A 19195-nucleotide genomic window follows, 5' to 3' on the forward strand; every position below is an offset into this window, starting at 1 on the left:
ACGAGTTACGAAGTTTTGGGGGTATTTGGTATAACAGTGAGTGCAAGTGCAAGTATTTGTGGGACCTGAAGCAAGGCCTCTTTTCAGTCTGCTCCTGCCACCCTCTTTAATTTTTACAGTAATATGATAGACACACAGTACAGAATTAACAAACATATAAATGAATGTACATTAAATTCAAGGCATTTGGATAGATTGAGTAAGCAACATTATCTACCCAAAACAAAAAAAACACATACACTCAACAGAGTATTGTATCAAGGGATTATAAATGGTGAAAATATCAATTATTTGATAGAATTTGGTAAACATTAGACTTGTACAATATAAGTTTCACTGTATACTGAAATATAGATACTTTATAATACTTTTCTGGTAAGAATGGTTCCATTTCCCAACATTCTGTACTTGCTGGAGGTCAAACTTAAAGGAGTCATATTATACCCTATTTCTACAAGTTAATCTAGTTCCCTGGTGTCCTAATGAAATGTCTGTGACATGCTTTGGTCAAAATACCATAAGGATGAAGCACAATAGCAGTTCATAACTGTTCAATAACCCTGCCAAAACAGCCCTATTCAGAACAGTCGGTTTTGAGTGCCTGTCTCTTTAAATGCAAATGAGACACAGGTAATCCACCCACTTCTTCCGGGAGGTGTGACGACGCCGGCATGCTCATGCTACCATGACAACAACTGAGCGTGAACCCTGGGAGAAACATGGCTGCAGGAGGAAACTTTGCTGTCCAACCTTACATGTTTGAACCAGAGTCAGACCCTGATCAAGAAGGAGCTAGCGAATAAGTTGCTCAATGTAGACTGCAACAAGACGTTTCTGAATGGTGAGTTATGATCTTTATTTTACTTTTTTCTTAAAAATTTGTATGTTTATACATCGGTAAATACGGTCGCTGACTAAATACGGTCGACCGCTGACCGCTCTATGTGTAACTCACTGCTTCTAAAAATCTAGATTTGTGTTGAGTAAACATAAGTAGCATGCTATTCCCGTTACACGAGTAAATTTCACAAGTCCGCAATGTGTTTTCGGCGGCTACGAGTGGGAATGTAGCACTTTTATTCTCAGCTACGCCATGATAACGTTAACTGTTACGTCATTATTTTGTCCGACATCTAACTTACTATCCACAGCCATACACTTTTCACGTGTGTGCTAATTTTTCAACCAAGTTGTGAAACGGGGATGTAGTGCGGGCTGGGGCGACAGTCTGCCAGCTCCGTATCCCCCATAGTAATGTCTGTTTATCCGTTTGTACTGCGTTTCAACATAATGCACTAATTCCAATTAGGGCTGGGCGATATGGACTAATAGTCATATCCCGATATATTTAGGCTGAATATCGATATACGATATATATCCCGATATTTTTATGCAAAGTGAGAGCAAATGTTCAGTCAAAGTCAAAGCCAAATATGACATGTGGGTGGGAATTTCGTCATTTTAGGGGCAAGTCCATTTGGCCTTCACTTTTTTTTTTTGTCAGGGGCACAAAGGCCACATGACAGGGCACAAAGGCCACTGAGTAAAATGTGTTGATTTACCTTTCAGACTGTACCATAACATCCTAATTTATAATAAGATGGATAACAATAACATGGATAATGTATTAAAACATTATTTAAATACCAATATCAAGTTAATGTTACTTTACAAAAGTTTTTTTTTAAATATGGTTAGGTGAGTTTTGTGACACTATACTGAATATTAGTGTTATTGAATATTTCTCCCAAATAGAAATTCCCCAAAATTATGGCAAAGCACATTTTTTCCAAACAGAAAAATTGTAGAATAACCAGCAGGAGACCACTGATGTGTGGAGTGATTTTGGTAACACTACACTCTGAATAATAGTGAAGATATTGAATATTTTTTGTAGTTTCTCTTTTCAGTGCTGCACTTTGTAGACGGTCCCTGCGCCCTCGTCTCACAGCTGGCTGACCATACAGACCAGAGTTAATGTCCAGACGCTCGTTTTGATTAACATACGGTTGTAGCTCGTTGTCTTCCTTACTACTGTAGGACAGAGCCGTCAGTTGTGTTTTAACAAGGTTGCACTTATGGGTTATTGATCCGGGAAGTTCGAATCTGTGAATATATTTCCAACTTTACCGGACTAAATCCTACCACATAAGTCAGTTACGTATCATGTCAAAACCAGCTGAGCTCGCTCGCTGTGCTGTAAGTTTCGTTCTTCTGTTTTGAGACGCTGCTGGTGTTTGAGAGGCTTTCACGTGAGATCATCGTGATGATGAGACTCCACCTGCGCGATCCGCGGACTCACTGAAGTTACTGTGAGTGACTATTGTGCACTCAGGTGGCTGTAATTAAAGGCAAACTCGCTACGCTGACCGGTGCCGTGCGATGATTTTTTTTCACGGGGCATCAAGGCCAAAGTGTGGGGCAACGGCGGCCACCAAAGTGTTTGTTGAAGAGTGCTGGAGTGTCTGTTCCAGCCCCTCCCCTCTCTGTGCATGAGGGAGGAGGGGCGGGGGGAGCAGTGCAGAGAGCTCCGGGTCAGCAGCTTGCCCGGAGCAAGGATCACAGCGCAAATTTGAACTATATCGATGTATGCGATATGATCTAATTCCATATCACATTTCAAAAATATATCGATATAAGTTTTATATCGATATATCGCCCAGCCCTAATTCCAATTAATAACGTTACATCGTTGCACAAGCTGACCAGTCGTTATTGCTAACAACATATTCAAATAAAAAAAACGTTAAACTGATATGTTCCCTTTTTCCCCTCTGGTTTAGGTGTGTACTTATGTTTAGATGCATAACAATGTCTACAGCGCCTGAGAATGTCTGCTTGTTGAATGAAAATGTAACTATTCAGTCATATTATGTCATCAAACGTCACTTAACCTTTCACATTTACAGGTTATAAGAAGACTAAATCAGCTTCAAAACTCACCTTCCTGCATGGCAGACCACCCTGGCCTCGTACCAGTGTGCATTCTCACTTCAGAATGCACTAAATATCTACAGAGCAGACTATGGGTCTTTACGTCTGAGGGGAATAGAACAGTAAGTGTTTTTTTTTTTTTTTGCATACCGTAAAATATCAAATAATAGCCGGGCGTTTATTTGTTTGTTCCAACCACTTAACAGACTAGGCCTTTGTTTTGGACAGGCGTTTAATTGAGACCCTGGTTAATTGACATCCGGCTATTATTTGGTAATATACGGTATAAATTCTGTTATTGTAATAAAAATATGAGTAATGAAATAAATTAAATTTTCCACTGTGTTAAATTGCTTATTTTTCTTTTTGAAAGGCAGTTTGACAATTGTTAAAATGTTACATATCAAACACTAGAAAAGATACATTTCTGCAAAAAAATCAATTTGCAAGAACACAATTTATTAGCAACATCTACACCTAGGTCTATGACAATCTTGCTGCTAATAAATGGTGGAAATACAAATTAGATATTGTGCAGGAATTTATGTTTTGTACTTTTGGATACTCATCCCACTCCTACGAACCTGTCTCTTGATGATCATAATTCTTATGTCTACATGTCAAACACTGAAAGTACAGAAAACAGCTTATATAATTTTATTTTTATAAATACAAGTACAGCAAACAACACACAACTATTCAAAAAGTTACTGAATGTACAAGTAGTTTTTATTGCCTGTTGTTAAACAGTAGGTAATATAAATATTTACAAAAAAATATAAGGTAAATCAAAAACTATGTCTAAATATATCCACTCTGTACAGCCGTTACAGATACTTGGCATATAGGAGTTTTGAGAGCTGGTGTTGGGGCTTTCTGGGCTGAAGAGTTTGTGTGGCGCTGCCCAGCTGTGTGGTGCTGCGTATACGGACGGAGTTCCCCGGCACTCGAAGCATCTACGTGGGGTTCAGACCGGCCCTTGACTGAACCTTGTCACATAGTGGTCTATCACCTCCTTCTTGTCCAGCGTTTCTAACTGCGCAGAGAGTGCCTCAGGAATGGAGATCTTCAAAACCTCATCTGCGTATGAACCAGGGTCCTGAAAAACCTTCTCAAACACCAGGTCCAAGATGTCATCCACCCAATCTGCAATTAGAAAAAGTGAAATATTGTGCGTACTTTATTGTGCTTGTTTATTATTTATTAAAAATAAAACTAGAAAAAGCCATAGACACAGGTTCATTTATATTTTATTTATTTTACAAGTATTTTTTAATGGCTGTTTCATTTTTCTGTGTGATTTCAATAAAAAGGTTTAAAACTTACGAAAGGTTGGTTGCTCCTTCACTGGCTTTGCTGTGTATTCTCCTCCTTTCTTCCACTTTGGTAATGAAGCCTGAACAGTGGCTCACCAGCTGAGGTTGTTGCCTGTGGACGGTCTGTATTTTCATTGAAGTGCAGGGCTGCCAGGTATAGTCTTGGGAGGAAAAATAATATAATGCTAAATAAGAATGAGAGGTTGGTTTTGCAACAGCATACTGTTTGTCTCCTGGGCTGATCTATTAGGTAACAGGTATCAAAACAGTATTGTTTCAGTTGAAGCATTGTTTTAGAAGTTGAGTATTGTGATGCTAAAATTAGTATTGGTATTAGAGTCAAATTATAGGTACAATGACAACACTACTTCATTACATACTTCATGTTTCCATTGTCTTTGTGGACTTGTAAGCATACACTTATCCCTTGGCTAATCCCTTTTTTCATTTACTTGCCACTAGTAGTGCTACTACTCGCTAGTGATCTTTAAGGTGCAATGTTTAACATATGGGCAGAATTTGAGTCTAAGACACTATCAACAAAGTGTTACGAAACATCAGTGTTGACGTTATGTCAAAGACTTATATTTATAGTAACTCAGAACAAATCAAGAAAGGAAGTATTTTTACACCCATTTTTCTTATTTAACAGAAAAATACAACTGTACGCTGAATTAGAATTTCTCTTTCACTAAAAAGACAAGCTATGATTTCCTCATCATTACACACTTAATTTGTCCTTCCACTATCACCATGGCATTGGAAAATAAATCCTTAATTCACAGATTTATGCCTCTGTCACTCTCTCCTCTGCCGCTTCTTACCTCTCCTGTCCCCGTTTGACATGTATCTTTGCCCTAGAGTCACATTTCTAATCGGAAGGTACTGTAAATCACCTCCATACTGTATCCTAAACTGGTATCTGTCGGCATGGCCGTTTCTGTCTTTTTGGGGGCCCTATGTAAGATGCTGTTTGTGGGGCCCTATTTTGTCAAACTATGACTGATAGAGTCCTAACCCTTTTAGGTGATCCATAAAGATGCAACAATCTATTGCATTTTAAAAGGAAAACACGCTAGAGTCATGAAAACCTCTCTCAAATTAAGTTAAGCAAGTTAAACTGATGATGAAAATAATAGTACAAGGTAAACTTTGGAGGTCCTCTTTAGGTCAATAAATGAAACTGATGCAGCGTTCCTCAAAAATGTTTGTTTTAAATTGTAAAGCATTTTTAAACTTCCATCCTGGTCCGGTGGTGCTGAAGGCGGACTTGCTGCTTCCTGGTCCGTGGCACCAAAATATTTCACAATTGCTCCTTTAAAGACAAATAATCTGTATTTATATTAAACACACAACACAGTGTCCCTTTAAATCATGCACACAATTTCAAAGTTGTCACTTTTAAGCAGTTTTTGACAGGAAGGAGTATTTTTGTGTATATTTTACAGGGTATTACAAAGTCGACTACTTGTACCAAACTGATGATATAGTCTTAACCTATATTCTGTGGGCAGAATGACCCTGAATGACCGGTACCGGCGGCTCAGCGCAACTCACCTCGCCTCTCCACGTTTAGTAGTACTGGTCGTCATAGCTACGTGGCGCTGTAGTGATTGGATCTGACCATTCGGTAGAGACCAGATCTGACTAATAAGTGGGCGTACATATCGCCTTGGCCTACTTGGAGCCTCAGCAGAGGTGCTACAAAAAAAAGTGCCAGGTACTTTTCACACCTTTTCCGTCGCGTCAGTCCTCAGATATTGAGGCCAGACTTGCAACTTGAGAGGGCCCCCTAGTGTTGGGGCACATATAGCACAAAACGGCTCTGTCTGTCGATCTCAGAGAGTATGCTCAGGTCAGGTCTGGTTGACAACTATGCTCTCCAGAAGGTGGTTGAGCCTGGTTAAGCTATCCCAATCAACCATGGTCTCCTGTCATTTGAGGACTCCAGACTTCAGTCAGTTAATAGCATCACTTAGTTCCACAGCTAAATGAGCTGTTTGCTACTCGCTACACCCAGACATAGCTACTGTGATTGCAGGTCCGAAAAATATGTATTGGTTTCCTCAATATTTCAAGCACAGTAGCCAAGACTAGGGCTGAACGATATGGACAAAATTTCATATCTCGATATTCATGCCAGATATCTCGATATCGATACGATACGATATGACTACGGATTCGGTGAAAACCGAGCATTTTTCAGAAAAATAAAGAGATTATTTTAAGCCATATTCAAATGTTTGATAGAGAAATCTTTACCAAATAATCACAAACTCACTACAGAGACAAATATATATGAAGTAACAACAGTAAACAGAGGAAGAAGATCAAACGAACTATGCGCATTTTTACAAGATGAACGACGACATTCTCATCTGGAGATAAAGAGTGAGAGTGGAGATTGAGACTCAGCATATTCAGGTTATTGCTGGTAAAGTACCAGTGGAATTTAAAAAGACTAAGGAGTCAGAGAATTAACGGATCAAAACAGAGTAGACGGCAGCTATACGGTCTCAAATCCACAGAGCACACACACACACCTGCAGGACAGAGAGCTGGCGCTGCTGCAGACGAGCCGTGGACTGTGATGACTCTCAGCAGCAGGAGAATTACAATATAATCTATTTCTCGCTTTTCCCCTGATGATCTAAATAAGTCGCTAAATTTGTTGTTAGTCGCTTTTCAGAAATAAAGTTGCTAAGAGGGTCTGAAAAGTCGCTAAACTAGCTAGAAAGTCACCAAATGTGCGTCTCAGTCTCCCTCACTCCCGCCCTCATATGTTTGTCATTGGTTGGCTTCAGCTGTCGATCCACAGCAAGCATGAAATAAGGTTTGTGGTTGGCTGGCCTTAGCGGTGCATTCAAGGGCAATCGTAAAAAGGATGTTTGTTGTGACTGCCAGAGCTGTACGTGCAGGCCGAGCGGGGTAATCTATATCGTTTATATTGTTGCTTTTTCGATATGAATATCTTGAATGTTCATATCTAGATATAGATACGATAACGATATATCGTTCAGCCCTAGCCAAGACTACCATCTACTGCACTATCCTTTGTGCTCCAATGCTTTCCAGTCATGTAAAAGAACCATCTAAACCAGACCAACATCAGATGCTAATTAGCAACAGAGCACTGAAATCAGGGGCGGCTGTAGCTCAGTGGGTAGAGCTGGTGGACTAATGATCGGGATGGCAGCCACTGCCATCAGTAAGGGTCCTGTGATGAGCTGGTGACTCATCCAGGGTGTACCCTGGCCTTCGTCCAACGAGTAAACTGGATTTGGCCCCAGTAAGCCATTCAACCCCTTAAGGGGAAAAAAGCGGCAACATCCCGCGACCCTCACGGATAAGCGGAAAGAAAACGGAATGGAACGGAACGGAACGGAAAGCACTGAAATCGCATCAGCTAAATAAATACCCAGAAAAAGCTAATTGAAAAAACACCATCAGTTTAACCATTCTCATCCTGTCCACACTTCTGTACATTACTAATTTCCTCTGCTGCATAGATATACATGCTGGTTTCAACAGTTTGCTGGATAGACTTAACAGTCTATATTCCAAACCAAACAGGTAGAAAGGTTACTGGTAAATGAATATCTGTCCTTCACTGCATGCTTGGTTCCTCTCTTCAATTGTCCCACATTATTTCCATCTCTCTCTCACACACTCCCACTGTGCAGTCTGAACTTAACTGCTGTAAAACAACTTGTACAAGTAGAGCATGGCCAGTGCCTGGTGTAAGTCTCTCATACAGACTGCAGCCAAAGACATAATCACACTTTTCCAAACAAAGGTAGGCCATAAGGTTTTAGGTGGAGAGGTTCTTGGTGGTAAACTTGGTTATAGTTACTTTTATAAGACAAAGAATTTGTTTTTTGAAAATTAAAACATGTAAACCTATTTGAGTATTGCTTGCCCACAAATAACGGTGCTTTTCAGCAGTGTTATCATGTTGTATAAAGTCGCCCAAAAATCACACATGTATTCTGGATTTTACACCTAAGATTCTGTCTTCACAACAACAGGTGAACTGAGTGCTACAGAACTAGGTGCACACAAAAGTTGCATAGTTTGGCCTATATAAAACAGCATCACAATTAGTGTGCATTTACAGGAGGAGCATAATACCAGGGCCAATACCACAGAATGTCGAGGGCAGACTGTCCTCTAGTTAATTAATCATGTATGGCATTGTTATTTCACACTAATAAAAAAAAGAAAAATAAGACATGTAAGCGAACTGTTAGCATTGACATCATCCAGTTGATTATTTCACATTCACTATTAGGTTTCATGCTATTTTGTTTAAATTCCCATTGACAGGCTATGGCAAATGCTTACCCATGGGCATATCCATAAACATTGTATGGGGCTTTGACTTCATTGAGGCCATGAAATGTTTGTATGAGCTATTGCATCCAAATAAGACTTGCTATTACATGATACTTTTCCTGTTAGATTCATACTATTTGTGGAATATGGAATGTGGTGTTGATGCAAATTGAATGTTCATGAGTCATCCTTTAGGGACCATTAATATCCACATTAAATTTAAAGCCAGTCTGGTCAGTGTCTGTTGCGATAAGATGCACAGACAGGCAGACAGATGGAGTAGATTGCAGCTGTACTGAGTGCTACAATCATTACCACAAGCTCCATTCAGGTGGTTACAACCATCTGAAACACACACACACATACACACACACACACACACACACATACAAACATATCCCAATTAGAGATATCAACTAGTGAAACTGGAAGTCATAGTAGCCCAGTGTTGTGGCAGACTCTATTTACATTTCCCTTTGATCACAAACAATTTTTTTTGTTTGTTTTCCCCCATTGTCTGCATGCCTGGTTCACAAGGGTTATAACTTGACTAGGTTTTTCCTTTTTAGAAATATTTCATAAATGAATTATCTAAAGTAGTGTCGCACGGTAAACCGATACTAGAAAGGTACCGCGGTACCCAGCCGTTAAAAACAATACTTTTTCGCGAAACATGTAGCTGACAGACATGTGGACTTGTTCAAAGAGCTGCAGGTTAGCGATAGGTAGCATTAATATCCCTCGGATGGAAGTCAAGCGAGTTTTTTTTTGTGACGAGCGAACTTTTTTTACCATCAGAGTTGCACGAGGCAGTCAGGGGTAAAGCTAACTGTTTAACAGTCCGATGTGGTTCCTCACATCTCTGTATGCAAACGCAACGTTCACACTGGTAACATCAACTTTACCATTACATGTGCTGGTGTTCTCAAGTATGCTGATCAACAACACCACTAAGTCAATCAGTACTAGTAATATAATCTTATCATGTACATTTTTGTCAATAATTTATAATGTATATTGTAATTTATATTATTAGAATATGGTCTGATTAGCACAGACCTCCACCAGGTCTGGGTCAATTGTGTTGCACTTTAGTGCACTAATGTAGTTGCAGGCTAATAATCCAGGGTTTGAACTTTATCATCATGAAATGCAAATTGCAAAATTTCCCTTTGTGGGATGAATAAAGTATTCTCTTATTTTATGAATTGCCAGACTTACAGTTAATGTCATGTATGTTCATTATTTTTATGCTGAATAAAATTGTAGTTAACGCGCTGTTCATTTTTTTTCTACTATGGAAAATCAGGTTATTTAATAATCTCTGAGAGCAAACGAGACAAATGAACAAAACAAAAAGACACTTGTCTTCTTGGATACAGAGATGCTTGTAACCAGATTGGCAGCTAAGTTAAACTGCTGCATAATCATTTCATTGTTGTTCTAACAGGTTAAGTAGCTATAAAGCTCAGCAGCTTTTACAAAAAAAGTTTTGTTTTTTTTACTGTGTTTTAATAAAAAGAAATAAGTCATTTTAAGTTTCACATTCTGTCATCTAATATTTTATTCCATTACTTTTGATGATGTTTTAGTTTTCCGCCGTGGTGTCGTTTCAGTATCGGTATTGAGATATTTTAAGCAGGTAACGTACCGAAGTCATATTTTTGGTATCTAACAAGACTAATCTAAAGGGTATCTAAAATGACATTTGAATTTGTGGAGACTTAAACTATTTGGTTGGATCATTTCAGAATGTCTTTTCAGGCTAAAATAACAAACCTCTTTTAACTCAAAGGCTGACTTGGCTCAACAGTGTACAGTAGTGTTGTGTCGGTCGCGAACGTTTCGTTCAAACGAACAAATCTTTTGAGTGAACGAAGTGAACAGAATCACTTCATCACTTTCACCGTGTAATAATTTTAGTGCATGTATACCACTCAAAGCAGCGCTGCGTCTCTGGCGAATGATTGTGTACTAGTCCGTGAACGCAGCGTCCCTCAGTAAGTGAACGTGAACCTCAGGGCTGATTAATGAACTGAATGACGGATCATTTGGCTGCTTATCAGTTCAGGGAGTTGGAGAGCACTGAACGATTCGGTGAACGAATCTTTTGAACGAATCATTTTAATGAACGGATTCTAGAGATTCAGTACAGTAAAAAGAACTGCCGTTCCCATTACTAGTGCACAGTGCAGCTGTAGAGACAACGTGTAACTTGATATTACTGGATGAACAGTGCAGGAGGTTACAACACAACCCTGGCAGATTTAACTTTGTTTTCCACCAGTGCTGCCAAGTTTGTGCTGTGAAGTTCACCAGTTAAATTCTCTGGGTTTGTGTCTGTGGTTCTGCTCTCACATGGTTTATTTTGTAACTCTTTAACGTGAAGTTTCCTTTCAGGAATGGCAGTTTTTCTTCTACTGTCCACCCAGTGGCTCATAGGGCCCAACCTTGGTCCTAAACTGTTTTCTAGTTCTAATATTTTCTATTCTACTAGTGCAGTGCCCGTAGGAAATATGTATTCCTATAGAAAAGTGGGAAGTTAAGTAGCTTTTTAATGGATGGCCAAATGAGGCTGTGTTTGAAGGTGGGACGTCAGGGATATTTAGGTTTGTTGTAAAATCCGATATTCCAGGGTATAATTGGCCATTTTTGACTATTTTTGATTTTGCCATTATATTTCACCTTAAAAACTATTTACTTGGTGTCATTATTTTCAGCACAACCTCACATGTGTGACTGTACAGTTATTTTTTTGTTTTGACATACTGTTTTAACACAATGGACCTAAAATCACAAAAAAACATAAACAAATTTTTACTGTGAAAACTACAAATATGTTTAACAAACCATTTTTTATTACTTATAATGCAAATATAAATAGTTGTTTGCTAAATATGTGCATACATTTTAAAAATTTGCAAAGTTAAATGTAACTATTTACATTTAAATGCAGGCAATGCTCAGGTCTGCCTGAGCTCCTTCCAGCTGAATGAAGAGCTGCACTGCCTGCTCCACATTCAGCAGTCTCCTCATTGTTTTGACTCATTAAACAAAAAACTCCAAACACGCTAAATGTCACAAATCTCTCAACTCTCAATATCGCTGTCTCTACACCGACCGTCGTTGCCTGTCATTCATCCGCCTCTGTTCCTCCCACAACTTCCCCCGTTCCTCAACAACCAAACTTGCTGCTTGGACACTTTCGTGACAAAAGCCTGTTTTTACCATTTCTTCCTGCACCAGACACAAAGCAAACGTGACGGCAATGTTCGTGAAAAAATTATTTACCCTAAGTCCGGTTTTGGACATGCTGGTGCGTCCGGTCCACTGACTCGAGAGGTGGGCCGTGTTGGTGGGCTAGCAGCTAGCTACACACGAACATCCACATATTCCGATTCTACTTTGTTGTTTCCTCAGACCCGAACAGACTCGGTCCTGACTCGTTTAATCTCATTAATCCACAACAGTCAGTTTAGATGCACAGAACAGAACGGGACCGAACCGCCGGCAAAATCCAGGTCTAGCTCGCGCCGCTACAGGTATAAAGCCGCTTGTTTCTTAAGATGGGGGGTGGCGGTGGGCTCTGCAGTGATTGGCTGTGGTGCGCACGTGGCTACGGTGTGCAGTGATTGGCTCTGGTGCGCACGTGACTGTGGTGGCTCCGGTCGACAATGCTTGCGGAATTTGTAAAGCATTTATGAAATAGTTTATTCATGGTATCATTGCAGTCCAAACAAATCCAACGTCGCACATCCTTGAACCAAGCAGCAGCCATGTTGAAATTCTCAGGTAAAGTCTGATCCTGATCTGCAGAGATATTTGAGGAACAGACACACACACACACACACACACACACACACACACAGACACACACACACACACTCACTCACACAGACACACACAGACAGACAGACAGAGATTCCTTGCTTTTATAGAGAGATTAGTAGGTAGCCTTAATTTCCTTCAGTGAGTTTATTTTAGGCAAGTAACGTGGAGTCCTTAGCTAAAGAAAATCAAGTATCCTTTTAGTTCAGTTCACAGAAAGTCACCCTGCCTTTTTAACTATCTTCTGTTTTAAATAATTGTTTACACACTTTCCTCTGGCTTATGTTAATTAATTTGTTTCAATTATTCCTAAATCAAAGTGCTGACTGGTCATTAAAACACATAATTCTTTTTGCCAGTATAGGTCCTTCAAATGCTGCCAGTCCACGTTACAAGTTCAACTTCATAGCTGACGTTGTGGAGAAAATTGCCCCTGCTGTGGTCCACATTGAACTTTTTCTGAGGTAATGGTGCTGTGTGTGTGTGTGTGTGTGTGTGTGTGTGCGTGTGTGTGTATATATTTGAAGGGGTTATGTCATCATGTCCATTTCAGTGTGGTTAAAGATCAACTTGTAGAATCTATGTAAAATCGACTCAAGGTTTGCAATTGAGATTCATAAAGTACAGATAATCCATGCTCGGGTCATGTCCACATGAATGCACAGTAAAATGCTCAAGTCTTAAAGAAACAAGCTAGTTTGCTAGGGTCCTTCAACTGCTGGTGAATCATGTGTGAAGCTTTCTTGATAGAACATAATTATCCCCATTTAGTGCAACATCTTGTCATGATTACTTTAGGAACCAGTTATTCTCAAGGCTCAAACTTGCAATAATGGAACTAGTAAAATCATGGTTGCGCTCTCTAATTCAGTGATGTGTTTATTCATACTGCAGGCATCCTCTCTTTGGTCGGAATATCCCTCTGTCGAGTGGATCAGGGTTTGTGATGTCAGAAAATGGACTAATTGTTACCAATGCACATGTGGTTTCCAGCATCACACCAGTGTCCGGTCAACAGCACCTCAAGGTACAGAAATATTGTTTGTCCATGGTGACCATTTATTATTTGTCTCAGTTATTATATGGAAGATATCTGCATTAAAAATGTATAATTTCTATATTTTGTGAAGTTTTGCACATACATTATCCAAAATGTTTCGAAGAATGTTCAGAAAACCACAATTATTCCAAGGTGAATGCACTTAATTTGGTTGCCTATAGCTCTTAACTCTAACTTTCAGATTAGATTCAGAGATTGAGGAGGAATGTTGAATGCTGAATTTAACGTCAATAAGACTAAAACAATAAAGGAGTCATCACCTGGTTTTTTATGTATCCAGTCCCCCTTGGATCGCTTTGGATCAATTCTTAAAACTTATTAGGGGAAAAAAAAAAAATCAAACGTAGAGCTTGTTCTGACACTTTTTCATACCGCGACTTTCTCACGCGAGATTACGCGCGAGGTTTTGACTGGTCCGGATGTGCATGGTATTAATATGTAATGAGGCGCGTGTTGATTGGCCGCAGGAAGGACAGAGCCGGAATGGGGGGCTAGCCTGCATGTACACAGACTCCAAAACATAAACAGCCCCCTGTCATGGCGCATACACTAAATGACGAACCTTACGGAATTCAGGCATTTATGCACGAGCCGGAGTCGGAACCCGAATGGGAGTGTGAATGGGCAGAGACGGTGGAAGAGACACGTTTACAGCAGGATGTCTCTGAATGGTAAATTCTTTTTTTTTTCCTTCTTACTTTTTCATTTCGAGTGAGTGTCTACTCACCTTGCCTGTAATTAGATACAAGCACCTCAATATGATAATTACTAATTTATCCACAGTGAGGAGTTAGCAGTTAGTTATGCAAGTAGCCTCCTGTGGTAACGTCACCACAGGAGCAGAGTCAAAATCTTGTGCTTTTGGAATGCGCACCCTGAGCCACTTTCAAACTCCAGTTTTTCAGGCAAGTTTCAACTGAGGTCCAACACCAATATGCATATTTGAACAAGAGAAATTGCTATTTCCGGGTGATGACTCTTTTAACACTATGAATGTTTGTGCCTGAGTCACATCAAGCAGATTTGCATCAGGTGGTGGCTATCTAACAGTGTGTTTACCACCAGCAAAGCAAATTTTCGGCACACATTGGGGGGAGTGTTTGTGTATTTAACAGGCATGGACTGGCCATCTGGCTTACCGGGCAATGCCCGGTGGGCCGACGCACATTTTTGGGCCGGGCTGTCATAATTTAATCAAAAAAGTATGTTATAGATAATTTTTATCGACCGCAATGGCCCATTGGTTGATTTTCTTGAAGGACATTGGGCTAATCCAATGAAATCTCTCAGCCCCCCCTCTTTTTCTAAATGCACAATTTAGAGGGGGCGGCCCATTGGTCCATCTTCAATATAGACAGTGGACTGAGCCAATCAGGATATAGTACGACAGCGGCCCCATCCCTCCCTGCACTGTCTCCTGTTACTTCTGCTAGTTTAAAAGTTTTCAGCGCGAGGAGTGGCAACATGGAGCAACCAAAGAGAAAGAAATTGGGTGCGGAGAAGTTGCGTGCTAAGTGAAGAATCTCACTGTAGATGCTGCAAAATGTGTAAAAATCACAGACACGTTGGCTGGAGGGGCTGCTGTAGCCTCCACGTCCTCTGTGATAGCAATGATCCAGCAACAGCAGGTCGAAGGTGAAGACAGCAGCAAGCAGGAGAGGAGCAGCAGAGATGCAGACAGGGACAGTGTACAGCCGGTATGCATGTAGTAATGTTAGGATAATACAGGGACTGTGAGGTGATGGAGGTAACGTTAGCTCTATTACATGTAGAGTTATAAACGGGTCGGGTCCCCCGACAAACCCGACCGGACCCGCGGTCTCGGGCCAGGTTCACGTGGGGGGGCGGCAGACAATTCATGCGGGTGTTGTCGGGCTGCGTTGGGTTCGGGCTTAAAACCTGCGGGCCGGGTATCAATATTAATTGGTATTGCATACTTCCCAAAATCTGACAGCCACGGCACCTTATTCTGATAAAATAGCAAATGGTCAAGACTGAGAAGTGTTGGATGAGCAGCAAGTGTCCATTTTAGGCTCCATCATTGCATTTTAGGTTAAAGGTGTGTTGAAAGGCTGCATAGTAGTTTGAATGTGCAGAAACCCTCTATGCTGTGGTTAAACATGTTTTAAAAAACTGATTTTAAAATTGCTAAATGATAGTAAAAGCTTTGCAATTTAAGCAGAGCCATTTCTTGCTATAAGCGGACTGTGCGGATCTGGCGCAGAAAAAGGAAGAAACAAGATGAAGAAAAACGCTCGCAGGACAAAGGTAAGGTTTTTTTTTTTTTTCATTATGTGGGTTGGAGGGGCTAGCTTAAATGCAGATTTTTTTAGCTAGCTTAAGTGTTTGCTTTAGGAGAGGGCTAAAATAAAATGTATCTCACATGTGAATGCCATGAGAATTGACTGAAGTGACACCCGTTTTGGTGAATCACAGCAGGTCCAGTTCGTTGGCATTATATTTGTAAGGGAGGGTGTGTGTGTTAGGCAGATATCTGTCATGTCTGCTGGATCCTCATCCAGTGGAGCTGCTGGTCCGTCATAGACCTCCTCTGCTCTTCAATATTGTCACATAACATCACTTTAGGATTGTTTTTATGATTAATTTATCAATTTTAGTGTTTCCTCAGTTCATAGGTCTCTAATGTGATATCAGGCCAACTGTGGATGATTATGGACTATTGTGTCAGTAGATTATTGCTCTGAGTGGATTATTGTTAACTCTACTGAGCTAGTTGCGTCTTTCTTTTCCACATTTATTGGAATATTTATTGTGACAATATAACTTGTACACATTTGCCTACATTCCTACAGTTTAGTTATGTTTTTGATTTATTACTTTGTTTTATTCAAAAGAATAACACAAATTAAAGTCAATTTAAAGTGAACTATACTATATAGGACCGTTAGTTCTGCCCACAGAATATATGTTAAGACCAAATCATCATTTAAGCAAGTAGTTCACTTTGTAATACTCTGTGAAATATAAACTAAGATATTCCTTCAATATCACATAAAGCTCATCAGTCAATTATCTTTGTTTGATGACTCTTTGAAACTGCTTAAAAGGGACAACTTTGAAATTGGGTGCATGCTTTAAAGGGACACTTTGTTGTATATTGCTAGGTTTAAAATAAAAACAGATTATGAATTTCTCCATTAGTGTAACATAACTCAATTAGGCCTAAACAGTATGAATATTTGCTTAGGATCTGTTTTGCTTGGTAACCTGAGGAGTTTCGTCTTTGCAGGAGCAATTCTGAAGTATTTTGGAGCCGCAGAACAGGAAGCAGCACTGCCGCCTTCAGCACCAGAGATTGGCAAGCGGCTCTCATACGCTGGCAAGGAAGCAGAGATTTTGAGGAGGGGCTTAGGGTAGATCTGCTTAAAACACAAGACTCAGATGATACTTATAATCATCGCAAGATGGTGTGATTGTGTTTATATAGTTCTGTATGGGTTCTTTAAAGTATTGTTTTCATTGTTGCATTTTTATTGTATGCTGGTTTATTGTGTTGGTCCTGAAGGGCTTGTGTTACATTTGAAAGGTTCCTTACTACCTACTACTAACAGTATTATTCTCGTTAGTTTTTTTGTTTTTATTGTTTGCATATTGATGTGGATGCTGGCTCATTGTGATTTTCTTTTCTAAGTAATAGCCTATTTTATTTTCTCAACAACTTTAACTTTAGTTTTGGGTGTATGTATGTTATATGTTTAATGTCAACTTAAAATAAAATAAAATTGAGAAACACTCCATCAGTTTCATTTATTGACCTATCAAGGATCCCTATTGTTTACCTTGTATTATCATTTTCTATAAGTTCAACTTACTAGTGTGGGTCAGCTTAAAATGTTTGATTTTAATTTGAGAGAGGTTTTCACAACTCTAGCCTGTTTTCCTCTTTAAATGTAACAGATTGTTGCATCTTTATGGATCACCCAAAAGGGTTAGGAATCTATCCATCGTAGTTTGACAAAATAGGGGCCCCCAAACAGCATATTGCATAGGGCCCCCAAAAAGACAGAAATGGCCCTGAATTTAAGCATTACTAAATTAAGTTTAAAAAAGTATAAAAGTATTATTAGCAAAAGGTATGCCCACATTAAATAAGAGTAAGACTGTGTCAAATGCGTTTAAGACATAGTTGCTTTGCATGAGTTCATAAAGCAGCCCTGTCTTTAGCCTGATATAACAATGTTATAGCTTTAGAGCACCTTTTAACCTGAAGAATTAGAATTGAGCTGCTATATCAGGGAAATTCAGAAAATACATATCAGTGACGATTTCAGTAAAAAGGATGAAAGACTACACAGAGCAGACAAAAGTGGTGGAGTTAACAAAAGATGTTTAACTTCTGAGATTTAGGATGCTGATGATACATCATGCTTGAAATAGAATATACCTAAGGAGGTAGAACTATGTGTTGAGTAGATTTACTTATTTGCTTTCCACAATGGTTATTTGATAGACTTCTAAAGTGATGACAAACTGTAAATTTCTTTTTCTTTTTTTTTTTTTCGGTTGTGCTCCGCTAATTATGAGGGGCGGGTCTAAGCCAAAAATGCCAGGGCCGATTTTTTGTCCCAGTCCACCCCTGGTGTTTAAATTCGGGTCAACCTCTGACAGAGCTCAGTACTCAGCAGAGACTCTGGTTCTATCTCTTCTTTTTCCCCTCTCCTCTCTGTAACATTACGTTCATGAAGTACATTTCCCCTCAAGCTCCAGTCAGCAGTCAACGTCACAGAACATAAACATCCGACAGTGGAGGTCACCTCCATGGATTATTGCTGTAGTTAGGTTTACTGCATATAGTATTGCTATACTTTGCCACTTTTACTATTTGTATTAATATGTGTGTACACACAAACAATAGTTTGTGCTTATGTCTATGTCATTCATATTGAATAATGGGCACACATGTATTCATGATAAATTCATTTATGATCTCTTACCAGCTATAAGTTAAGCCTTGCAGGGCCTAACATGCATTTTAATGCACACTGTTTTGTATGCGCTGTGCATGTGACAAACAAAGAACCTTGAGCCTTATTAATTAACAGGTTAAAAAATAAATCGACTTTTAGCCCAAAAGTCAAAAAGTAATCTCCAAGCTCTCCAGAGAGCGAGACACTCTATCCACACCTGAAAAAAGTTTAATTGTCGGTGTGTTGCCAGTTTATGTAATTTTTCTAGAGATACCGTGATTATATCATTACCATGACTTCTTCAGGCCTTGATTATCATGTAGGGAACATCTGATACCATGACAGCCCTACATCATGTATGTGCATTAAACATGAATCTATATCATACATTGGCTTTCATATTAAACGTTAAAGTCCTTTAAATCTCATACTTCTGTTCTTTCCTGTAGGTCCAGATGCATAATGGTGATGTGTATGAAGCCAATATCAAAGATATTGACAAAAAGTCAGACATCGCTACTATCAAAATCAATCCACAGGTGAGTCCATAGCTCTTTGGGGTCTTAACAAGAAGGAAATTTCTATTTCAGACAACTTCTGATGTACAAGGATAATAATGTAGAAGTTTCAGTCAATGCAGTGAGTAACCCCCAACACACATCTTGACATGTGAATGACAGAAAAGATAGCAGACAATAAAAATTTATTCAAATCTGACAGATTCTTAATGAAAAACTTTAACTTTTGCTGCCAGCTTGAGTGAGACCACTGAAGTCACCTGAAATTGAACTAGA

At 39.5% G+C, this 19195-nt stretch overlaps 1 protein-coding gene and 1 long non-coding RNA gene across 3 annotated transcripts in view; both read left to right on the forward strand.

Annotated features, from left to right (window-relative positions):
* htra3b (HtrA serine peptidase 3b) overlaps positions 1-19195 on the forward strand; it is a 44851-nt gene that overhangs the window by 733 nt on the left and 24923 nt on the right. For both annotated transcript variants that reach the window (XM_030432087.1, XM_030432088.1), the window contains exons 2-4: positions 12778-12877; positions 13308-13440; positions 18851-18940. In XM_030432087.1, the coding sequence (XP_030287947.1) occupies positions 12778-12877; positions 13308-13440; positions 18851-18940 (323 nt within the window). The remainder of the gene's footprint in view (positions 1-12777; positions 12878-13307; positions 13441-18850; positions 18941-19195) is intronic.
* LOC115590639 (uncharacterized) lies at positions 10-4259 on the forward strand. Its single transcript, XR_003985793.1, has 3 exons — positions 10-841; positions 2910-3056; positions 3759-4259. It is a non-coding gene; the product is annotated as an uncharacterized LOC115590639 (long non-coding RNA).

This window comes from Sparus aurata, chromosome 10, assembly GCF_900880675.1.
Source record: "Sparus aurata chromosome 10, fSpaAur1.1, whole genome shotgun sequence".
Lineage (NCBI taxonomy): Eukaryota > Metazoa > Chordata > Actinopteri > Spariformes > Sparidae > Sparus > Sparus aurata.